The sequence below is a fragment of the Epinephelus moara genome, chromosome 17 (assembly GCF_006386435.1).
Source record: "Epinephelus moara isolate mb chromosome 17, YSFRI_EMoa_1.0, whole genome shotgun sequence".
Classification (NCBI taxonomy): domain Eukaryota; kingdom Metazoa; phylum Chordata; class Actinopteri; order Perciformes; family Serranidae; genus Epinephelus; species Epinephelus moara.
This window is the reverse complement of record NC_065522.1, coordinates 15,773,683-15,797,143: the sequence shown is the minus strand read 5'-3', so window position 1 is coordinate 15,797,143 and position 23,461 is coordinate 15,773,683. Positions and strand designations below refer to the sequence as shown.

The 23,461-nt window shown below is 41.4% G+C and overlaps 2 protein-coding genes and 1 non-coding gene across 4 annotated transcripts in view; 2 read left to right on the top strand and 1 right to left on the bottom strand.

Annotated features, from left to right (window-relative positions):
• coro1b (coronin, actin binding protein, 1B) overlaps positions 1 to 4,796 on the bottom strand; it is a 10,531-nt gene extending 5,735 nt beyond the window's left edge. The window contains exons 1-5 of the mRNA XM_050067313.1: positions 4,519 to 4,796; positions 4,257 to 4,401; positions 2,011 to 2,216; positions 1,642 to 1,764; positions 1,205 to 1,334 (exon numbers count right to left, since the gene is read on the bottom strand). Of these exons, the coding sequence (XP_049923270.1) occupies positions 1,205 to 1,334; positions 1,642 to 1,764; positions 2,011 to 2,214 (457 nt within the window). The 5' untranslated portion in view covers positions 2,215 to 2,216; positions 4,257 to 4,401; positions 4,519 to 4,796. The remainder of the gene's footprint in view (positions 1 to 1,204; positions 1,335 to 1,641; positions 1,765 to 2,010; positions 2,217 to 4,256; positions 4,402 to 4,518) is intronic.
• An 819-nt stretch (positions 4,797 to 5,615) lies between these two features.
• Positions 5,616 to 5,703, top strand: trnar-ucu (transfer RNA arginine (anticodon UCU)). The gene is given in 2 exon segments: positions 5,616 to 5,652; positions 5,668 to 5,703. It is a non-coding gene; the product is annotated as a tRNA-Arg (tRNA).
• Positions 5,704 to 6,330: 627 nt separating this feature from the next.
• On the top strand, positions 6,331 to 22,307 carry LOC126404228 (oxysterol-binding protein 1-like). 2 transcript variants are annotated; one of them, XM_050067307.1, is made up of 17 exons: positions 6,331 to 6,669; positions 7,691 to 7,863; positions 8,107 to 8,315; positions 8,454 to 8,622; positions 9,074 to 9,185; positions 9,361 to 9,544; positions 10,439 to 10,556; positions 10,910 to 10,967; positions 11,240 to 11,404; positions 13,383 to 13,628; positions 15,605 to 15,725; positions 16,008 to 16,111; positions 18,034 to 18,129; positions 18,319 to 18,506; positions 19,949 to 20,184; positions 20,299 to 20,337; positions 20,447 to 22,307. In XM_050067307.1, the coding sequence occupies exons 2-17, from the start codon at positions 7,727 to 7,729 to the stop codon at positions 20,587 to 20,589; spliced, it is 2,325 nt and encodes a 774-aa protein (XP_049923264.1). In that variant the 5' UTR covers positions 6,331 to 6,669; positions 7,691 to 7,726; the 3' UTR covers positions 20,590 to 22,307. The 2 variants fall into 2 exon arrangements, with proteins under 2 accessions (XP_049923264.1, XP_049923265.1); XM_050067308.1 differs by lacking the exon at positions 20,299 to 20,337 and having other exon boundaries at positions 6,332 to 6,669; positions 20,447 to 22,304.
• The last annotated feature ends 1,154 nt before the right edge of the window (positions 22,308 to 23,461 follow it).

Sequence of the window (23,461 nt, the reverse complement as noted above, 5' to 3'; positions counted from 1 at the left end):
ATATATATATATATATATATATATATATATATATATATATATATATAATTATTATATATTTAGCACTAAACTCTGCTGGTTTTCTACCCGGAAGTATTTGTAAACAACAAGGCAATTCCCTCAATAGTGAAGCTGATTTGTGTACTTGTGTTTGAAATGGTCTCTATTAAGCCATGTTTAATGTGTGTTTCGGGTGTGTTTTTAATCAACTAAACTTCACAACACTTCACAGAAACCTCCGCCGCCCACGAGCGTTTTGAAGGTGCAACTGCAGAGTGACACAGACACACCACCGCACAAGTATAAATGCTCAGAGCTGATGCACCTGCTTAGTTTCTTATATTTGACACCAACTCCAACTCCATGATTTGCTTAATTTTTTTATACACATCTTTATAGTTAGAGGTTACGCTCTTGCACATCAAAGTCTACTAGAGTATGTGCATTGGTATACACATATGACTATTTTCTAAGATAAAACAACATCTAACAGCTTTGCAGCAAAGTGTAATTATTTTTCTAGTGTATCACGTTCTCCTTTAAACTTTGCATTGCACACTATTAATCACTTGGAAATCCAATTCCTTGCTTGTATAATGCAGCAGTATTCGAACTGTCTGTCACTGAACACCAACACAGTAAGATAAGAGCTGTTCTTCAACTCTCACTGTTTACAAGCGGATGGGTCACTTTTCTCTGTTTAGCACATGGATGACATAACCGGAGTGTTGTTGGCAGACATGTTGGTCATGGTTATCAGCATTTAATATTCAGGGAGCTGGATTTTAAAATAAAAGCTTGTAGGTGGTAACAGCAGTTTACTGGAGGGTACTGGACAGGGCTTGATTTTCAAAATAAAAGCCCCATGATGGTAATATTAGTTTACAAAGGGGCCTAGACAAAAATTAATTCTCAAGATTAAAACCCATTGATGGTAATATGATCAAATTTAAAACTTTTTAAGTTCTTAGTAGTTTCAGTGAATTGAAAAACTCTTTAACTTCACTCTACATGATATATATATAAACCTCCTGTGAGAAGGTCTGCCTGCACACACCCTTCTTTTTGTGTTTATGTAAATGTATGTAAAACAACACATAAAGCACACAGCGTCTGACCAAGTTATATTTCAAACAGTCATACACAATCCGAATAGTTTTCTGCGACCAATTATGTGGCACCAGGATGTCATAAATGGTGTTACCTGCAGTCAGGAGGATATTGAAGGCAGTTGGGTGCCAAGCCAGGATTCCAACTCGCTTACTGTGTCCCTCGAGGGTCACAATGGCCTCAGTCATCGGGCTCGTCAGGCCCCCGTCTGGGATCTGCCACACCTTCAAACCACCAGACACAGCAGACATTAACTTGTGAATGTGTTCCATTCAGGTTAATGAGAGCTACTGGTGTTTTATGCCATGTATTAATATATAACAGCAGAACTTTTGGGGGTCACAGGCCAGGAAACTATGAGCAACAATATGTCACTTCCTTTAATTGGAGAAGAGAGAGTGTGTAAACCCAGTTTACACACTGTGGTGAGGGTTACCTACGTCATTTGACAATGTTTGACACCAATAACTGATGAAGGGCCACAAAAGCACCTGCGTACAAGCTTGAAAAGCCTCAACAGTGTAAACCTGCCTTTACTGTGCAGTCCTCTGAGGCACTTGCAATGATGTTGTCGTCATGAGGAGACCACTGGATGTCCAGCACTGGTGCTGCATGGCCGCACACTGTGGGACAGGACTGATCGATTCTGCCGCTCTGTGAGAGAAAACAAAAAGTTAAAGTCACGACACTGTGGCAGCTGACTGGAGAAACTTTAACACACTGCAGGACTATAACCTTTGTCCACTATCTGACTTTGAACTGTGAAAGCATTACACTGAGCGAGGCCTCACTTGCTGACATATTGCTTTTAGCATCAGAGTAGAACACAGGAAACAGGCTTTTAAATCATATTGATCCACTGTTTATTTGACGCTGAATGCGATGCAGACGGGGCTGAACCTTGCTGATCGGAACAACGAGGAAGGCCCCTCCTCCGCCGGCCTCGATGATAACGGCGATGAATTTGGGGTTGACAGCGCAGAGGGGGCTGTCCCACGTCACGCGGGACACTCGGACATCGTCGATGCAGTGCTCAGCTTTCCACGCCTGGGCGAAGACGTGGCGGAACTTGCTCTGCCTGACCACACCTCGCCTGAAAGACATGTCTGTGGAGAAAGGACAAACATGACCAGTGAGTGATGTGGCACAAACACCTGAAAACAGTGATGAAAACAAGAAAGCAAAGAGGAACTTAATACTTTCTGTCGTAACTTTAAATAAATGTGCAATGATTTTAAAATGTTTGATTAGAAATGTTTTAGGGCTACTAAAGGGGAATATCACCAATTTACAAAAAGGCAAACATGTTATTCCTTAAGTCCAAAACAGTCTAAAAATATAAGTAAAAACGAACAAGTGACTTTCAAATCTAAAAATTAGAGTGCTAAAAGTCAAATTTGTGATGTCATAGAGTATTAAGTTTGGAACTGCTCCATAGACGAGGAATTTGGAAAGATCTAGACCCAACTGGGTCGTGGTCCAAAAGTGGGTTGTGGGTCCATTCTGAATGGACCGCAAGTGACTTGCAAATGTGTCAAGTTTGTAAAAATACGCACTTTATCTTTTAGTACAATACAATTCCAGCACAGAGCTTTTATCTTGAGATGCCGTTTCCTGCTGTAGAGTGAATGATTAACAGACAGCTACTTGACAGAGACAACAAACTACCTCGACGACATGGCCAAACACAAGTGTGATGCTGAATATATTAAAATGTGGGACCTTGAACTAATGACTAAGTAGAAATCTGGACCCTGTGGCTGGACCAGTTCGAAACCACTGATCTAGATGACACTGAGAGCAGCCAGAGGAATGCTCTGAGTACATCGGGACATTTTCTCTTTCAGAACTGTGAACACTACAATAGAGTAAAGCTCATTTGGGTGTAGAAACCAAAAAGAATCTGTGGGTCCACAAAATCAGTCTCCCATTCATTGTCTATGGAGCAGCTCCAGCTCCAGACTTTATACCCTATGACATCATAGGTTTGAGACATCTCTGGTTTCCGGTTTTGAGAGAGAGGAGCTCACGTTCACAAATAATGGAACTTTCCTGGCCGTGGAAATAACATCCCGGATTCTTCATTTAAGTGGTGTTCCCCTTTGAATTCACAATTCCAGGCACTGCTCAAGTGTCTTCAATGTGCCACCTTAATGGTATGGAAGATTTGATTTTCTAAATGTGTTTCACTAGGACCCACACAATTCTTTGTTTTTGGATAAAAAACTGTTTTTCTCTAAGCATTTCTTTTTTTTTTCTCCCACAGTTCTGATTTGCATGTGTTATTTGAAAGTATACAGCAGTACTTGTCCTACCTGTGATGTTTGATAAATAGCTTATAGTTTGTAAACCCATGTGGGATGGGTTTAATGATTGACATGGACATAAAAACTAACTACACACACATGCAAAATGATCGCTTTAGTCATTGCAGTCAAAAGCAGAGCAACTTAACTTTGTTCTAGCATTATGCATCTGCGCCCAGCTAATTAAGATCCTTACACATTCAGTTACTTTACAGTCAATCCTTAACATCTTTAGGGGTTGTCAGCGAGAGAGAAAAGGGGGCTGTCAAAACAGCAGGCAAATTCTTTCATACTGGGAGTCTGTCCTGAAAAGTACAGTCAGCCTCCAGTGGACAAAAGGGCATGATCCGCCTGAAACCAAAACATGCTGTGGCAGAGAGGGGAAGGGGGTTGGGCAGTCCGAGCTGCTGAGGCAGGGGAGCCAGTAACCCTATATGCCATCTCCCTAACGCTTCACAGTTGTCAAAGCAAATTGTATTTTAGCAGGTAGACAGGCTCCATTTTTGTTCACAGCAGCTTGTGAGGCACATCCCTGCACCTTTGTATAGCAGAGCCCAAGACTGTCACACATCCATCGGTATTTATGTACTAAATTGTGATCTACAACATTAGGAAGCTTGTAATTTCATATTATACTGTTGCAAAATACCCACATAGTATTTTACATAATTTATGCTGGGGTTTCTATTGTTGTCTGCACACAGTGCGAGGAAATGTAGATTTCGCAAAGAGTAACTACAGGCATGAGCAACAAAGGACGTGCAGCAATGCGTAGTTTATCCCAGAATAAGACATTTGGAGGAAATGGCAGGGTTATGAGTCCGGAGCACAATAGCATACCTGGCTTTCGACTTCTCCTAATTGGAAAAAGGATCACCAAAGACTCGGGCGTGACAGGAGGAGGCCAATAAAATAATCCGCCGCCAGCAGTAGTAACTTAATCCTCTCCTGTGTCCAGGCAGGCGTTCACGTCGATTGCGCAGACCTATAACAAAATACGTCCATTAGAAATAAGCACACATTCGTTTTGTTGCAGAATTTGCAGCTATTCTCATGTTGGTTACTCAGTAATTACGCATGTCTGCTGTAGTAAAAGCCGAACCTGAAAGCGCATGTCCCGTGCTGCGATATGTCTACATTAAATGGTGCACAGCGACGCTGAATGGAGCCAAGCTGATGGTGGTGGTGGTGGTGGTGGTGTGGGAAGAAATGCAGACGGTGTTCGCCCCCGTCTCCCTTTACAAACGGCTGATTTAAAGGATGGATTCGGCAGAATCCCAGACACTTCCGCTCATGGCAGGATATATCAAAGACACGCAGGAGTCAAGAGGGACATCATCCGTCTACATCCACATTCCTGTCTGACACACCGGATGTGTTTACACCTGCCAAATATGCCTTGAATTAGCAATGAAATATAAGCTAGTTTTAATGACCGAACCACCTAATTATTAAAATATCATTCTTATGTGGTGTCCAGTTTCACCTTACTGCGCATGCGTGAAACAAAAAAAAAAACATCTTTTTTCTTTATACAATGTTTTTGAAGATACGACTTTTGTAACTTTTCACAAAGAGGCTGGAGCATAAAATCACATTTGACTCAAGCTTCAGCTGACTTTGAAAGATAAAGGTGGTTGTACGTTTAACAAAGGAACATTTTACGACAGCTTGTTTGCCGTAATGCACCTCGCAAACCAAACGCTCGCAAATCACATTTACCATGTTGCCATGGTAAAGTTACGGCAAGCGGGACGCGTTTCAGTGTTTCTGCTGTAACACTTGGACAGATAATTCGCAAAAGTTTACTCAGTATAAAATATTTTATTAAAAAAAAAAAGTAACACAGACACAATAATATATTGTAACGAAATCACTAATGTTAATACAGAATTTCTATTAAAACGCGAATGTTTTGTCTTTATTCGTACATTTTTATTATTTCAATTGTAATAGCATTTTATTTTGGCAGAACCAATGTGTTCAATGTGTCAGTGGCCCTACAGCGCCACCCAGTGTTCAACATGGCACAGTTCAGGTTCATTATTTGTTCCCAATAAAGTGGTGTTTTAAAGTTGGTGAAGCGAACGGCGGTGTTCGCTGCACTAACACAACGGCCTCACATATAAACCATATTAATGTCATATTTCAGTACCATGTATACTTTATATACAGTGACGTGGCTTCCATGCAACAGGTGGCTCCGTGGCGCAATGGATAGCGCATTGGACTTCTAGGCTGAAGTGAAGTGATTCAAAGGTTGTGGGTTCGAGTCCCACCGGAGTCGCATTTTTTGTTCGCGAATGACCGCCAGTTGGTACGTGTTAGCTGTTCCTCTCTAGCATAGACTGGATGCTTGAACTATCAAAAATCCAGTTTCCACTAAAGTCAGGTTAACTTTGACTTTTTTATTTGCATGCAACCCAGCGTCAACACAACTGAGTACTACTCTCTGTAATGAGTGCGTGATAAATGTTATGCTGTAGTTTAAATTAATTTTACATTATGTAGCTGGCGAGGAGAAAGTTATCGTTCGCTAAGATAGCTAGTTAGCAGTAAATAATCAGCTGGAGGTGTTAAGTTAGCAAGATACAATCAAATTGGTTTCCGGTGGTGTCCTTCAAAATATAACATTCTCGGGATTAAAAAAAACCAAACAAAAAAACCACCAGAGCCAAGTGCTGTACTTTATAATTCACTATATTTGCTTATTCTTATCGTTGCTTTTTACATGTAAAATCATATGATAAACTCATACAATATAAATAATAATAATACATAATCTACCCAAATACTGACACAATGTACTATTACTTTGAAGGCCAAAAAAGCTGGTTTCATCCGGCTAAGCTGTTAGCTTGAAGCAGCCAATCGGGAAAACAATGTAGCTAATGCTAACTGTTTGTTTCTAGACGAGACCAAATTGTGTTGCACCGGGTGTAACCAACGAGCTAACGTTAGGCTAGTTAGATGTAGCTAGCTAGCTTTAGATTCTTGTCGGCGTACGCAGCTGTGGAATGAACACTATACACACGATTATTGAGGGATACTGAGGAAAGTCGTTGGTGTCACTTTATTTTACAACCACACTGCAGTTGTCGTCGACGTCTTCTGCTTAGTTATTTTCACCATTAGCTGTCCCGTGTTGGTCAGTTAGCTACGTTAGCTCGATACAGTAGCGTATGGGTGTCAAAGTTAGCCGTGACTTCACCGGGTGTCTGGTTGCCTGATCTCACATTTCGGACACGTCAAGGTAAACATTTAGCCATTGACGAGTTTGAAAGCTAGCTAGCAAGCTAACGATTGTTGAGCGGCGTATCTTGCTTGAGTCGCATTGTAAATATGCACTTGTCAGCCGGTGTATTTCGAGCAAACGTGTCAAATTGATGTTTCTTTACTTTAGCTCCTGTTCGAGCAATGAGCTGTTATTACCCGAGACTCCCACTAGCCTTGGAGCTAACGTCGGCTAGCTTCTGGTGTCAGCTCATCAATATGTCAGGAGTTTTACACAGTTTATGTTGTTATCATCTGGTTTTCTTTGTTCAAAATACTTGCACGACTGTCACATGTACCTGAGATAATAATAGCACATTTTAAAAGCTTGCCATCTGTGTTAAATAATGATATTTAGTGTATAAGTAAATAGTCAAAATCACATTAACGTGTTTTAAACACGTCACACCCTCTTTTATGCACATCTAATTCCAGCTTATGCTCCAGTTTTGCAAGTAAAATATAACAGCAGTGGATCTGTATTGACTCCATGGTTAATCTTTGACCTGTCACTCCACACTGAAAGATCAATATCAACCACCAGTAGGGAATTATATTAGTGTAACGTTAGTATACAATGCTGAGATGGTTCAGCATTAAAGTAAGGCTTTGACGAACAAATAATTTCATTGTGAATTAATCATTTCAGCCTCAAAATGTCAGAAAATAGGGGGAAAAGGCCTACTGCAGTTCCACAAAGGCCATGATGACATATTGAAACGTCCTGCATGTTTGATTAACAGTCTAACATCCAAAGATACTCAGTTTAATACCACAGAACATCAAGAACGTTAGCAAATATGAGCATTTGAGAAGCATGGATCAGTGAATTTGTTGCATTTGTGCCTTAAAAATGAGTTAAAATAGTTTGTGATTAATTTTATGCTGACCCACTAAATGTTTTATAATTGCAGCCCTATGTGAGAGCACACACACACACACACACACACACACACAGTTGTGTAATTTCTAAGACTTCGGACTTTCATTTTCCTTTTAAGGTTCCTCAAATCTATCTCTTGATTTTGGGGGCTGTGATGTCGGAGCCCAAGACCCCCACTCCCACTCCTGCTGGCGACACATACAAAGGATGGGTGTTCAAGTGGACAAACTACATCAAGGGTTATCAGCGGAGGTGGTTTGTCCTGAGCAATGGGCTGCTGTCATACTACAGGTACGCTTTTCTTGTAGAACAGATAAAAGGAAGGAAGGACATAGCTTTGATCATGTCACCAGAGAAATCAGTCAGCCTTGATCTGCTGTCCGTACTGTTTACTTACACCCAAATAGCTGTTGATTAAGCAGGAAACAGTCAACCTCACCTTATCGATATTTCTTTCCTATTTTAATATGATTTCCCCGTCAGTATTGGTGTATGGTGTATTTTCTTCTTGGCTCAATCTCCTTTGATTATTAGGACCCAGGCGGAGATGGGCCACACGTGTAGAGGCACAATCAACTTGGCCACGGCGACTATCACTGTGGATGACGCCTGCAACTTTGTCATCTCCAATGGCGGGGCACAGACGTATCACCTGAAGGCCAGCTGTGAAGTGGAACGTCAGCGCTGGATCACTGCCCTGGAACTGGCCAAAGCCAAGGCGGCCCGCATGCAGGCTGAGTCAGGTAAAACATACAAACACACAGGCAGCTGGAAAAAAAGTGCTTTGTGAACCTGAGAGAGTGTTATGAGAGTGGCAGATGTTTGTGAAGGCTTTTTAAGCTGATGTTTTTTTGCTTCCTTGTTGCTTTGCTTATTAACAGATGACTCGGGGGACGACTTTTCCCCATCGTCCCCACCGGCGGCGCCCGGACAAGGTGGCGGGTCACAGAACTCAGAGGTTCAGTCTGCTCTCAGAACACTAGGCAGCAAGGTGGAGGATCTCAGCACGTGCAACGACCTAATTTCAAAGCATGGCTCTGCCCTCCAGAGGTCAGGCTTTAACACTCTGTTGCTCTCTGTTTGCTTCACTCCCGCTTCGTCAGTCCAAAGTTTCTCATGTCTCTTGTATCTTAACTTTTATCTCATCTGAAGAATCCAAAACATTAGGACTAAAAATCCACTGATGTTTACTAATGTTTGACATGATAATGCAATTTCAAAGGCTCTTTTAAAGTAATAACTTTATGTCTAGTATATAACTTTACTGCTGCATGTTACTCTTGCTTTGGAATTTACATATTCAGTTTGGGTGTGGTGTTGCACTATTTACAAAAGAGCAGGCAGCCTTGATTAAGAAAAAATACTGCAGTTAACAGAAAAAACAAAAAGTTTTAGAGTAATAAAACCATTAAATCTTAGGTTAATGGCCCTTTACTCTGTAATTTGATGATATATTGTCCCAGCTGTTTATCCATGTTTGACACTTTGATGTTCACTTCAGGTCTTTATCAGAACTGGACAGTTTGCGTCTGACTGGAGAGGCTGGGGATAAGATTCGGCAGGTGACAGAGAGGGCCACGCTGTTCCGCATCACTTCTAACGCCATGATTAATGTAGGTGTAGCCTCTTCTCTCATGATATCTATTTCTGTGGAAATGAGAGTGGGCTTTGTGAATCTACACTCTGCGCAATCTGCACAGCAAATTAACCGGCCAAAATTGCTCGTATTAATTGGATCAGGGGTTTCAGTAGTTCTGGTCTGATCCTGTTTTATGTTTTCCCGCTCAGGCGTGCAGAGACTTCCTCGCGCTGGCTCAGGCTCACAGCAAGCGATGGCAGAAGGCCCTTCAGGCAGAGCGGGACCAGCGAGTCAGGTTGGAGGAGACTTTAGAGCAACTGGCCAAGCAGCACAACCACCTGGAGCGAGCGTTCAGAGGAGCTGCACAGGCTAACGCTACTGCAGACAACAAAAGTAAGACGTGACTCCCAAGTTCCCAAGCTGCAGTTTGGATATGATCACTTGTTTCCTGACTGATTCTTCTTCTTCTTCCTTTGCACGCAGGAGGGTCCTTCCTTTGTCTACTCCAGTATCTTTATTTTACTGATTTTTTTTTTGTGTAAGTCTTTACAGATGTGAGAATCCACATGCCTATAAACCTCATAAACAAATAGACCAGGTGATTAAACCAGTAAAACCACAGAATAAAGAAGTTTCACATTAAAAATCAGCGTTTTGGCTCATCACAAAGGGGCTGGGGGCCCAGGGTCCTGTCAGTGCTTACTAACCTTTTTTCCCTGATATCTTACAATGCAGACGTTCAGGAGGTTTTTATCGAGACCTTTATTATCAGCAGAGGTCTCCTCCTCTCCAAAACAAACAGACCCAATGATTTAAACTGATAAAGACGAGATAAAGCAATTTCACGTTAAATATCAGTGTTTATCTAATTTTGTTTGGCACAGCAGGGCCTGGAGCTGAGCTGCCACTAATGTTTGCTCTGCTTGTTTCTCTAATAACATAAAATCCAGTGACTAAAATGCTTACTCTTGACCAAGATCTTAAAAGTGTATTGTCAAGATGACTTAAAACTGTCTAAAAAGTAAATTTATGACAACCCTGGCGCATTTGCAAGGGGATTTGACACCACTGACAGGCGACAGCAACCAAATTAATTGATTAAAAGTACAGATTTCTCTGGGTTTCAACATTGTTGGAAATGTTTGGGATGATGTAAGTACACATCCCAAGGTGTTGTCGTTTTAAGACATTTTAACGTGGAGAATTTAAATGCTGTATCTTTAAAAAAGTGTAATCAGGTTTTTAGTCACTATATTAGAAACACTGACTGATGTGTTTCTTTCTAAGGTGCTTCCGGGCCGGGAAAAGGTGAGGCCAGCGACGAGGACGACGACAACGAGTTCTTTGATGCCATGGAAGAGGCTCCCGAGTTTATCACTGTACCCGCAGATCCCCAGTTCCACAAGTCAGTGCGCACTCACCTCACCTCACTCGTCCCACATGCGCTTGTTTACAAGCGCATGTGGGGTGAGAAGTCATACAAGGAAATCGTTTGTGAATTCCCCCAAGCCTCCAGTGTCTCTCTGACATATTTCTTTAGCCCATTTCCTTGTGTGAAGTTGGCACAAGATATAATAAAGCAAGACAGGCTGATGGCTCACACTTCCCTTATTTGTAAAATCCCTGATTGAGTTGGTTGCTCAGTATCAGTCGAACCAGTTTATGCTCCGTTTCCTTGTGTGTTTTAAGTGGCTGTTTGTGTAACCAGAAACCTTTCTGACACTGACAGAGTCTCTTTATTTTTTAACCCCTTTACAGACGGTCAAGCAGTAACATAAGCGGTTTCAACAGTGAAATGTGTCCTGATGATCAATCGGTAGGTTCTGATCTGGCCTCTAGGATGAATGTTAAAAGACTGGTTCACTGTTTTTCGGCTAAAATCTCATTAAAATGTTTACCATGATTTTTTTAATCCTGAATATAAATGCAAGGTTTTATTGAAAAGCTGCAGCAGGGTTGTAGATATCTCAAAACTGCTATAAACTATAATAAATCAGATCAGAAACATGTTTTGAAAAATCTGTTTTACAAGCTTAAGTATTTCCAAAGCTATTGTGCGGTGTATTGACGGGACTGTCTGTCTTATAGCTTAATGAGGAGCCTTTAGCGATGAACCAGGAGTCTCCCTCTCAGGAGCTGGTACCCCTGAAGAAGAGGCGAGCACGCATCCCAGACAAACCCAACTACTCTCTCAACCTGTGGAGTATCATGAAGAACTGTATTGGCAAAGAGCTGTCCAAGATCCCCATGCCTGTGAGTGTTTTTCTTCAAAGGTTACTCAAGATCAAGTGTGACGCACAGGAAGTTTGTTGGTCGGCCTGGCCAGTTTCACCTCCTCTTCTGCTCCGCCATTTAATGCCTTTGTGTGGTCACATTAAATGGCACTGACTGTAACAAGCTAACAACAGCATGTTAAGGTGACGCAAGTAAATCAAAGACTTTTGGCACTGACGTGCTCCTGTGACGTGTGTTCAGCCGAGGCGGTGATCATCCCGATGGCTGCAGTACCGGGTCAACGACATTCTTATACATCAGTGTCTAAAATAGCTCCAGTGACAGATTTAATGAGGGAGAACTGACAAACAAGCTGTGTGTGTTTATTTTTAAATTTTCAGGGACCTGTAGATTCACATCTGTGATCTTTATTTAGTTTCCTTTATCTGGAAGTGTGTCATTTTCACAATATTCATGCTTATGCTGCCGAAACGGCATCGTTAAGTCAGCGTGGCAGATATAGAAAGATAACTGATAATAAGAAAAAACAAGGTCCAGCAAGTCTCAAATGAATGCAGACAGAATCATCATACATTTATTCGTCAAGCATCGACAATCTAACAGACCAAGGCAGTGCATTCTGAAAAATAACAGTGGCGTAACATGGCGGTAACGGTCATTTACCATCTCTGTAACATGGCGGCTTATGTCAGCCTCTGCTCAGAGCGTAAGGAGCTCCCAGACCTCCCAGACCTCATTGGCTCCACAGTTTTAATGTGTTCTAAAAACTGTCTATGGAGCAGCTTTATACCCTGTGACATCACAAATTTGAGTTTTAACATTCTGTCTTTTGGGTTCAGGAGAGAGTTGCTGAGGTTTACTTATATTTTTAGACTCTATTTGACCTCAGGAATGACACGTATGGAATTTGGAAATGGGCATAGTTCTCCTTTAAATCTGGTTAAGAGCTAACCTGACGGAGAATTGGGACACCACTTCCCCTCACGTGAACACGCAAAACCAAGGGGAATGGCCAAGACAAGGGCTAAGGGGAAGAAATGGAATTGGTCCTCGGTCTGTGAGGGCTTAGGGCTTGAGTCAACAAGTCTGTAAGGGATTCATTTGGAATTGGGGGATTGTATGTCGTCACAACGTCACACCCGTCCCATCCATGGTCCTGTCCTGCCAGTTGTCCCTTTCGCACAGACATTGATTGGGCGCTAGCACTACCTCTGCTGCCGGCTTAATGTTGAGGCAACTCTGCCCCCCCTTTTTGCAATTGCCTCTGCTTGAAGAATAAATATATGAGATTATTTCACCTGAAGACAAGGTGCCTTTTTTCCATGCTTGCTTTCATTAATTTAAGACTTACTGGATGTTGTTTTCTGTACTTGCACCTGCCTCACTAAAGAGCTCTTGTTGGACCAGCCATCAGAGCTGAGCGCTGCTTCTTCCACTGAAAACTGATAATATCAATTTATATTTATAGCACAAACCTGGCACTTGCTTTTGCTTTTATTTTGTTGTGTTGTAAGCATACCACACATGATCGCTTGCCACAAACATAAAAGAAGACCATAACAAAATACAGGTTCAAGCTAACTCTAGGAGACCAAAATAGACGTATGTGCTAACACCCGGTTGCTACCTTTTTGTTAAGGCCTGATCACACCTGTGTGCTGTGTCCAGGAATATCCTGAACACTGCGAAATCAGATAACAATAGGACAATACAGGCAGAGAGCAGAGTCTCTGCGGAAAAACACACCACCACACACTGGTAGTGGATCATAAGTGCCGATTGTGAGGGACTACTGTGTGAATCAGGACATTTTATCTTTAAATGTGTTATTTTATTGGGATAAAAAATGCAGTGTATCATCTTATTTTGTACACTCTGTAAGCGGCGTAGAAAGGCCCTGATAGTAGTAATGTTCATTTCAAACTAAATGTTATCATCCCTATAAATGATGAGGAATGCAACCATTACTTCACATCCGCATCACTCTGCCCTCTAGGTAAACTTCAACGAGCCCATTTCCATGCTGCAGCGGTTGTCGGAGGACCTCGAGTACCACGAGCTGCTGGATAAGGCTGCCAAGTGCCAGAGTTCGCTGGAGCAAATGTGCTATGTGGCCGCCTTCTCCGTCTCTTCCTACTCGACCACCGTCTACCGCACGGGCAAGCCTTTCAACCCTCTGCTGGGAGAGACATATGAGCTGGACCGCCGGAGAGAGAGCGGCTACCGCTCCCTCTGCGAGCAGGTGAGATGGAAAGAAACACAGAAAGACAGAGGGCTTCTAACAAGGAAGTGAAACTGAACAAAGAATGAGATTTGGGGAGTCACATGTTACAGAGAAGTAGCAGTTCATGTTTATGTAAACTGATCACATCAGGAATACTAGAAGGGCAGATTTAGAGGAATGGTGGTTACACAAACGTGACAGTATGAGTGTTTGCAGTCTTTGTGGTCACAGTTTAAACTAGTTTCATTACAGGTAATTATAGTCGCGGCATTTGGCATGAAAATTCAAGAAGCTCAGTGAAACAATGTGACACAGCAACTTTCATTTTCCTCTGAAGCAATAAAGAATAAAGAAAAGCATGTTCAAAGAAGCAGAGACAGGAAATGATGGCGGGTGGCGAGTGCAGGACACAGAATGGAGGCTTAATGTTGGAAAATTAGACTGGCAGAAAGGTTTCTGTTCCTGAAGACCAAGAAAATATATCCAGTCCAATAACTAATCCAATAAATTGTGCTTTCAGGCAGTAAATCCGGTGATCAGGCAGCTGTGGAGGAGGCTATATTTAGAGCATGGGCTGCTACACATATATATAGACTGGTACAGTTCTGTCACAAAGGCTTTAAATGGGATTGGGTTAGTAGGAGAAACTATTAAGTCCTGTTGTGGATGAGTAATATAATTGGATTTGAGATTTACAGTGGGGGTTTTTATGCTCTGCTGTATAACAATAGGCTTTTTTCATGTATGACAGGTCAGTCAGTAGGTCTGTATGTCTGTGTCTATATATAACTTTTTATGGGGTCAAAACTGTTAGGGCGCAGTGTTAATTTCTGTCACAAAAACCATAATTAAATTTGTTAGTCAGCGAACATTATTCCCATGACTAAGACGCGACGCTAAGAGGTCACTAAACTCATTAAACACGAACTGTGACTTTATCAACTGTTACAGTACCGCAGCCAGCTAGCAAGGGGGCGATCAAGGTGTTTTGGCTTCACTTTTGGGAAGCTGTTGGTTGTCATGCCATATTACAATATACAGTCTGTGATTTTAACATGCAATATTGTTGACAAAAAGTCACTTGTTTGGTCTATAAAGCGTCAGGAAATAGTGAAAAATGTTGGACAGTGTTTCCTAAAGCCCAAAATCGCATCCTTGAATGCCTTTTTTAATCCCTAACCCAAGGATATTCAGTTTACTGTCATAGAGGAGTAAAGAAAACAAAAAATATGAACATTTAAGCAGCTAAATTTGGTGAATTTGACTGTTTTTCCTTAAAAAATAACTTCAGATTTATCACTTAACTAATTAGTCGGCAATTAATTTAATAGTTGACAAGTAATTGATTAATTGTTGCAGCTCTACTGTTTTGTTTTTTGTCAGTGTGGCCATGGTTTCAATTCTAACACTTGGTACTCAGTGTAGAACTAACCTCAGACAATTTATTCAGCAGCTGGGTAACAAGACGGGAAGCTTTAGCTGGGCTAGAGGAGAGGAAGCATTTATATGGGCCCATGTTGGTTGTACTACTTAAACTGATACCACAGGACCATCAGACCAGACACTTTTTGCAAAACCTTAATCATTCAACGTGTTTTTTCATGAAATAATGATAAGATAAAGTAAAAAAAAAAAAAGACAAACTAATTAGTTTAAGCGGGATTAGAAATGTTAAAATATAATCTGACGACTAAAATGTCAAACGTTCTCATCGACTAATACTACTAAAATAGTTGTGGTTGTCTTTAGCTAAGGTGAGACTAAAATGTCCTTAAGTGAACTAAAACTAACATGATGAGATTGACTGAATATGATGACATCTAACGAGGACATGTGACCCAAGACTAAGACTAAATAGCTGACAGAATTAACACTATGAGGGAGGAACCAAACCTACAGAGCAGTACCACTCAGGGACCACTTTTTGATGCCCCAAGTTATGTTCTTTTTTTAAACCAACTGAACCCTTGATGTTATTTTCACCTCTCTCTCAGGTGAGTCACCACCCCCCTGCGGCAGCGCACCATGTGATCTCCGATCGTGGCTGGACCCTGAGGCAGGAAATCACTGTTGCCAGCAAGTTCAGGGGCAAATACCTCTCGATTATGCCTCTAGGTAAGAGAAGGATCTCATCAAAACATAATAAGCATGCTTTGCGGTCTGATGATGACGTTGGTCGAGGGTGTGATCACAATTTATTTCCTGAACACGGCTGGAGTAGATGAACTGTGACTGCAGTGTTTTTGTGAGGGATCAGTGAATAAAGCTTGAGGAATGTATCAGACACACCTTTGCTTCATGGAAGGCTATCTTAAGGACGTTATTGAGAAAACCAAACAATGGTTTGTTCTGTCACATGAAGCTTATTTGGTTCCACTGTCTACTCCTTCCTTGTAGGCACGATTCACGCAATCTTTGAGAAGGGCAACAATCACTACACATGGAAGAAAGTTACCACCACAGTGCACAACATCATCGTAGGAAAACTGTGGATCGATCAGGTGAGACTGACAGTTGAAAGTAAGATGACAGTTGTGGCATATGTACATTTGACTTTTTTATACCCTGAAAAAATGCACAGCCCACCTTCACTCTAGGTCAGTATACACTTAAGCATTTTAATATTTATTCATTAATAACTCTTTATTCTTTTTCCTTGTTAGTGTTGATAGCACCAAGGTTATTAAAGTTCATGAAAACTAACTGAGACACGGGGCGTCGGTGGCTTAGTGGTAGAGCAGGCGCCCCATGTACAAGGCTGTTGCCGCAGCGGCCCGGGTTCGAGTCCAGCCTGTGGCCCTTTGCTGCATGTCATCCCCTCTCTGTCTCCCCCTTTCACACTGTCCTGTCCATTAAAGGCAAAAAATGCAAAAAAACAACAACCCAAAAAACAACTAACTGAGACACTAATATGAACTCACAAAACCAACTGAAATAAAATAAAATATACAGGAAATGTCTTTAGTTATAGTTTCGGTTGAACTTGTGAACAATACAAGCATGAGGAAGCAGTCACTTTATTCAGCAGCTGGGAAACGTTTATTCAGATTGGAATGTTTAAGTTGCTAGGACTGTGTATCGCCACTAACTTCCTGAATCAATTAATTTCAAGTCACAAGTTTTAGATTTGATTTCTGATCAGATATCGATTCGATTGAGGATATTTCAGTTACAGTGCCAATTTTTGCTAGTATGTGAAGGAGATTCTCAGAGAACTGATACTTTAGACTTCACAAGAAATTATTTAAAAAGAACAAATTCAGAGCAGGACTACAACTGAATATTTTCTAACTAAATGTTTCTAGAGTAGTAACAGTTATATTACAACAGTAAAGTCACGATATCAACTCAGTATCTCACTGGAAACAAATCTAAATACAGAGTTAAGTTTAGAAAGACTAAAGAACACAGACATCAGTCAGTATCAGTCCTCCTGTCCTCTCTGCTCCTCTCTCTGCTGCTGAAGAGACTCAGACATAAACAGTTGTTGTTTCAGCTTGTTAGTGACAATTTGCTATTAACTGGAAAACGTGCTGTACTTGTTTACAACACAACATCAGCAGCGGTGGATGAGAGAAAAAGCGTATATTAAAATTATCGATCTCTGATTTTAATCGATATCTGGTCATTCAAATGAAGATCGATCTGAATTGGATGAAGTGATTATTTTAACCCAGCCCTACACATGGCTGTGAGTCGAATGCCTTCACAAAGTGTTGTTTGTTATGTAGTACCCATTCTGAACCTCTTAAGTCTTGGCCTGAACAAATACCCAACGTTATTAAAAAAACACTCAAACCAACACTGAAACTAATATAAACTAAATATTTATATTCCCAAAGCACTAAATAACATAGATGATCTGTGGGAGAAAAAAAAAAAAGTCACACTACTCTGCCTACTCTGTTGCCTTGTAGCTCTTCCAGTAGCCTTGCTGCATGTGAATGAAAACAGCCAATCAGAGCTGAGGAGTCACTAACTAACACAGCTGTCAATCACTGCTCCTGAACTGTGGTCAAACTGTCAAACTAGGCAGCGCTGATCAAATATGAATCAAGATTTTGTCACTGCGTTGCCTATTTTTCACCTTAAATATTTTCAGAAACATGTTTAGTGTACTGTTTTGCTGTAAAATGATGTCTGTTAGGGCTGAGCAATATATCAAAAGTATATTGACACCATGATATGAGACTAGATATCGTCTTTTTTACATATAGTAATATAGTATGTGTTGTCTTTCCCTAGTTTTAAAGGCTGCATTACATTAAAACCTCTATAGAAGTTTCAAATGTAAAAAACAATATCCAGTACAGCCCTTTAAAGCGGTGCCCGGCTTACATATGTACTGAGAGTATTTGTAGTCATACTGCCAACCCTGGATTAAAGGTTAATCTTTTATTTGTTTGAAAATGTCTGCGTCCAGTCAGGAGAGATAGACGTTGTGAACCACACCACTGGAGACCGCTGCCACTTGAAGTTCGCTCCTTACAGCTACTTCTCCAGAGATGTTGCCAGGAAGGTAAGACAAATGCAAAGCCCTTCAGCTGATTCAGTTCTACTTTTTCTCTTTATGTTTATCGTGTCTTTATTGTGTTTATTTTTTATGGTCTCTGCAGAAAGAAAAGTGTGGTCTCACAAGATCACAGCCAGTGTCAGTGACCCATGCTGCTTTACTCCTCTGTCAACCCTCTCTCTCGTGTTTCTTCAGGTGACAGGTGTGGTGATGGACAAGGACGGCAAGGCCCACTACGTGCTGTCGGGCACGTGGGATGAGAAGATGGAGTTCTCCCGGGTGATGCAGAGCAGCCGAGGAGGAGAGAATGGCACAGAGGGCAAACAGAAGACAGTCTATCAAACCCTCAAAGCCAGAGAGGTTTGGAGGAGGAACCCTCTACCGTACGTACTATTACTGCGTAGTTAGGTGTGTCTTTGTCATGAGAGAGAAAGCATTCAAAAGACAGCAGTGATTCAGAGAATCGTAATCGTTTACCAAGCAAGATAATTTGTTTTTATTTGTCCTTGTGTTTTAACCAGAAATAATCACACAATGCATCGTTATGTAAGACAGTAGATTGTTAAGCATTTCTTGGCAGCAAAATGTGGCTAAAAATAAAGTGTTATTTGCTTTAAACATACAATATTTTGTTTTCTTACTCAAGTAATGTGCCAAAAATCTGAGCCAGGGTTCATTTAGAGCCAGAAATAAAAAGCTGAAATTAAATTTAGTAAGATCTTTATGCGTTTTGTCTTGTTTTCAGTCAGTTAGCAAACGGCCAAACAATAGTCACACTCATTAAATATGATTTGATGTTCAAAAATTGTACATCAGCTTCTTTTCTGTGAATGTTAATGTTTTATTTTACATATGGAATATATAGTAGGCACGAGCTAAGGCAGCAGCAGCAGCAGCAGCTAACATCCGACACAGAGCTGTTAAACAGTCTCAACAAACCACACCGAAACGGCTCGACTCTGTGGCTAAATCTGTTAATAGTTGTTAGGTTAGCCACATGATGCTACGGTTAGCCCTGTCACTGTGTGTTTGCGGACTCCCTGTCCCCGGCGTAGAGCTCACACTCCTGCAGAAGTAGCCTCTTAGCATCTCCACAGGGACAGCGGAGTGGATTGAGCGATTGTCTGTTTTGACACATATGTGAAAGCTTTTAATTTTAATTCATGGGCAAAATGCTCTGTGAAAATCAAAATAGGTTTGAGAAGTGTATTGTACTAGTAGGAAACACTAAATTAACATTTGAGAGCTGTGGAATATTAAATTACTCCATATTTGCTCACTACATCTTAGCCTGTCTTAACCTCAGACAGTAAAACACTGTGGAAGAACTCTGAACATACTTGATCCAAACTGAGCAGTTCTCGATCATACAGCAGGCGGAGCGCTGCACCTACTCTACTTTTTTCACCTCTGTGGCCACCCATGCCTACCATGGATGCTTCAGTAATTGCTAAGGCGTTGCCACAGTGGTGCTTGATTTACTCTTTGTCTTGACATGTTTATGAATTTCCTCTTCCTCATAAAACGTTATCAATAAGCTTTATGTTTTAAATCACCATTCATACGTACGATTCAGCTTGAGGTGATCTACATAAAACATTTAACCTAAAAGGCTGCAAACAATTTAAAATGCAATAAAACTGAATATTCAACACAATAAGCAAGAGGCAAAAACAAGCTACGTAAGAAGTTAGTTACTTTTAAAGAGTTATCGTCAGTACAGATTTTGTTTCCCATGAGTAATGACAGAAGCGCATGTTGATGACCGATCTGTTCAGCTCTGTGAGTTTCAGTGCTGCTGTTCTTTTCATTTGCTCTCCCACAGTGAGGGAGCAGAGACCATGTACTACTTCACTGCCTTGGCGCTGACCCTAAATGAGTCTGAGGAGGGCGTGGCGCCCACGGACAGCCGGCGCCGGCCTGACCAGCGCCTGATGGAGGACGGCCGCTGGGACGAGGCCAACTCGGAGAAGCAGCGGCTGGAGGAGAAGCAACGCAGCGCCCGGCGGGAAAGAGAGCGGGAAGCTGCCAGCCAACGCACCTCCAGCCAGTCAGAAGAAGGTGAGTCTAGTGCGTGTGTACTTTGTCTGTGTTCCTCTCTACCTTGCATGGGGAAAATCTTGGAATAAAGGGGTAAAAAAAATCTCTGTGATCCCCCTCTTCTCTTCCTAAAAGCTGTCGATGAGGACTCTCTTACTGATCCATCCTTAAAAAGCAAGTACTCCTTCACTGCCTCCTCTTCATGCGTCCATTTCTGTCTGAATCATCTGTCTGGATTGTTTCCTTTTGTCTTTTTTGGTAACACGAGTTTTCTCTCTTTCAGGCACACCTCATGACAACTACCAGGCACTTTGGTTCGAGCGCTGCGAGGACCGGATCACAGGTGAGCAAGTCCATATCTATAAGGGAGGCTACTGGGAAGCTAAGGAGCGTAGCAGCTGGGAGGGCTGTCCGGACATATTTTGACCTCGGCATTGACTGCCAAGTGCCCCGAAGAGACTGATCCATCGAAGCCGCCTGGTGGACAGCTATCAGCTTGTCCCCACCCTCCCACTTGGACGGCTGCCTCCCTCCAGTCACTCTCTGTTCTAAGAGATCTCCAGAGGGGGAGCAGGGTTTTTCCTCCGGCCTCCCTCGTCCCATTTGGTTCCTGTCCCCCACCCCCTTGTTGCCGTCACACATCTAAGAGGACTGGAATTATTTTGTGCTGCTTTGACTCGGGTCACTCTGAGCATTAGGGGGAGGAAATGAAACGGGCAGTGCTTCCAAATCATCAGTAGATCATTCTTTTAGTCTCTCTGCTCAAGTCTGTGCAGTCTCTCAGATCAGGAGCAGAAGAGGTTTTGTGCTGATAACACCCTGTGAGATAATGTAGTGTTCCTATTGTCATCCACAGCGTTGTGTGCTTTGGTAATAACTCTAAAAAAAAAGGGGGTAAGACCTGGTTAATATATACATTTATATATAAATATAATTCAAATAATTTCATTAAAATGTTGACTGGTGGCCTTCAAGACGTTAGCAAGGATTTCTTGTTTCTCTCTCTGATTTAGTGTCTTAATGTAATGAAGTGAAGGTTCTAGTGTGCTTGTGTGTATGACTGCATATCTGCTCTTCCATCACTTTACAACGCTGCCTCTGTGCAGTATACTGTGTTTAAAAAAAAAAAAAGAAGAAGAATACTGGTTGAACCTCCACACCCGTCATGTTTTATAGTTAGAAGAGATTTTTATTTTGTTTCCTTCACAAAGCTCTGATGGAAATTGTGATGGTGAACATTTTGATGTGGCTAAACACCCTGTCTCTTCGCCTTAGACACGAGCAACCTGCTCTCACTTGTATTGACGTTGTATGACGCTGACATTTGTAGCTGGTTTCTTGTACAAACATTAAAACTATGAAGAAGTAATCGGGTTTGCAAAATGGCCGACATCTTGTTCCAGTGCTGAGAAAACCTCACAGTAGTGCAGTTTTATTCAGTAACAATTAATGAAATGACCCCTTTTCACAGCGTTGGAATAACTTGTCGCTATTTTGCAGATGAAGTGAGAAGGTAACTACGTTACATGGCAGTAAAAATGGTGAAGGTATACTTGGTGTGGTTTTGTGTGTTGAGAGGAACACACACACATGAATGTGCAAAGAAAACAAAAGTGAACACCGCGGTGAAAATAAACGTCACACTTTCATGTATCTGCTGAAAAGTTCATACATATGCAAGTACATTCTGACACCAAAAACATGGGATATAATGTGTGTGTGCGTGTGTGTGAATTTCATAATTTTGTTTGTAAGTGTACTTAAAAATGAAGAATAAAGAAACAAAGAATTTAAAAGCATTGCAAATAACTATGATTTTATAAATGTATAGAAATTCATATAGTATTGATAACTGTAAGGTAGTTTTTTTCTTGTATTTTTGCTTCCTCTCATATTACCGGAAGAGGACTGTCTTCATTTTCAGAAAAAAAGGGAGTTTCCATACTTAACTGAGAGGGGAGACATGACATTGTTCAGTATTTTGTATTAACAAAGAAGAAGAATCTGTAATAAACAAATGCTGTGATGTCAAACAAACAACTTTTCATACTGTTTTTTTCCCTTTCATTTGTCCCAACATTTCCATTAGTGATTGAGGTAACACAATTAGAGGCTTGCCAACTCATTCTGTCTGTCCTCGTGTTCAGTTGGAGCTCCAGATGGGACGACATGTGTCAATAAAATAATAAAACCCAATGTAAACAGGTTCCCATTAGTTTGTGCTCCAGCTGATTTTGGGATTCATGTTTTTTGCTGGTATCCAATATGCCGATATTTAACAGCTCATTTGACCGACAACCAATTGATAAATCCACTTTTTTCCCTACCTAATTTTAGTGATCATGTAGTCTCTTCTATTGTGGAATTAACATCATATTATGCATGCATACTCTTATTGTGACGGCCCACCAGCAGATGGAGACATGAAATACAATGCTTTTTAATGTATGTGATATTCATTGTGTAATCAATCAAGCAATATAAAACACAAAATGAGATTAGCCTCAGCCGTACTTTGTGTTTAGTGCTCATGTACTAGTGCAAGTAAACGCACAAATTACACAGAAATTTTTAGGTGATTACACACTACAAAAACCTTTTTATTATATTTTATTTCTACCAATAAATCCCTCTAAATCCTACACACTGGGCCTTTAAAGTGAAAAACAGTGTGAATTCACCATAGATGCGACTGTGTCCACCCATGCATCCACGCTGCAGTGGTTCCCAACTGGTGGGTTGCGGGCTTCTTCTGAATTGACCGCATATGACTCGCAGACATGTCGTGTTTGTTAAAAAACATCCTTTTTTTTAAGGACAGTGAACATCTGGCATGGGGCTGCATTTTTGAAGTGCCATTACCTGCTATAGAGTGAGTGACTCACTGACAGCTACTTGACAGAGACGACAAACTAGCTCGACGACATGGCCAAACGCAAGTATGACGCTGGATAAATAAAACTCTGTGGACCATTAACTAATGACTAAGGAGGAATCTGGACCAGTTGGGAGCCACTGCTTTAGCGCATGACCAATCTTTCAACAAAATCTTGGGCAAGTCTGTGAATCCATTTGGAAGTTATGTGCTACTCCCATTACGCCGCACCCCCTCCCAATTTGGCATGAACACACACCTATACACACCTTTACACACACACTTGACCTCCATGCCAAATATCAGTCTCCTTGGGCAAAACCTGTGGTCGCCAGAGGGTGAGGACATTATCCAGACCAACCGATTGTCCATCAGAGTGATCTATAGAGCTGCTGGTTGCAGCTATAGAAAAACCAACATCAG

Excerpts from the sequence above, each read along its gene's own strand:
- LOC126404228 (XM_050067307.1), top strand. The coding sequence starts at position 7,727 with ATGTCGGAGCCCAAGACCCCCACTCCCACTCCTGCTGGCGACACATAC. Across the intron at positions 9,545-10,438 it reads CGCTACTGCAGACAACAAAA|GTGCTTCCGGGCCGGGAAAA; the intron begins GTAAGACGTGAC and ends TTTCTTTCTAAG. Across the intron at positions 13,629-15,604 it reads ACCGCTCCCTCTGCGAGCAG|GTGAGTCACCACCCCCCTGC; the intron begins GTGAGATGGAAA and ends CCTCTCTCTCAG.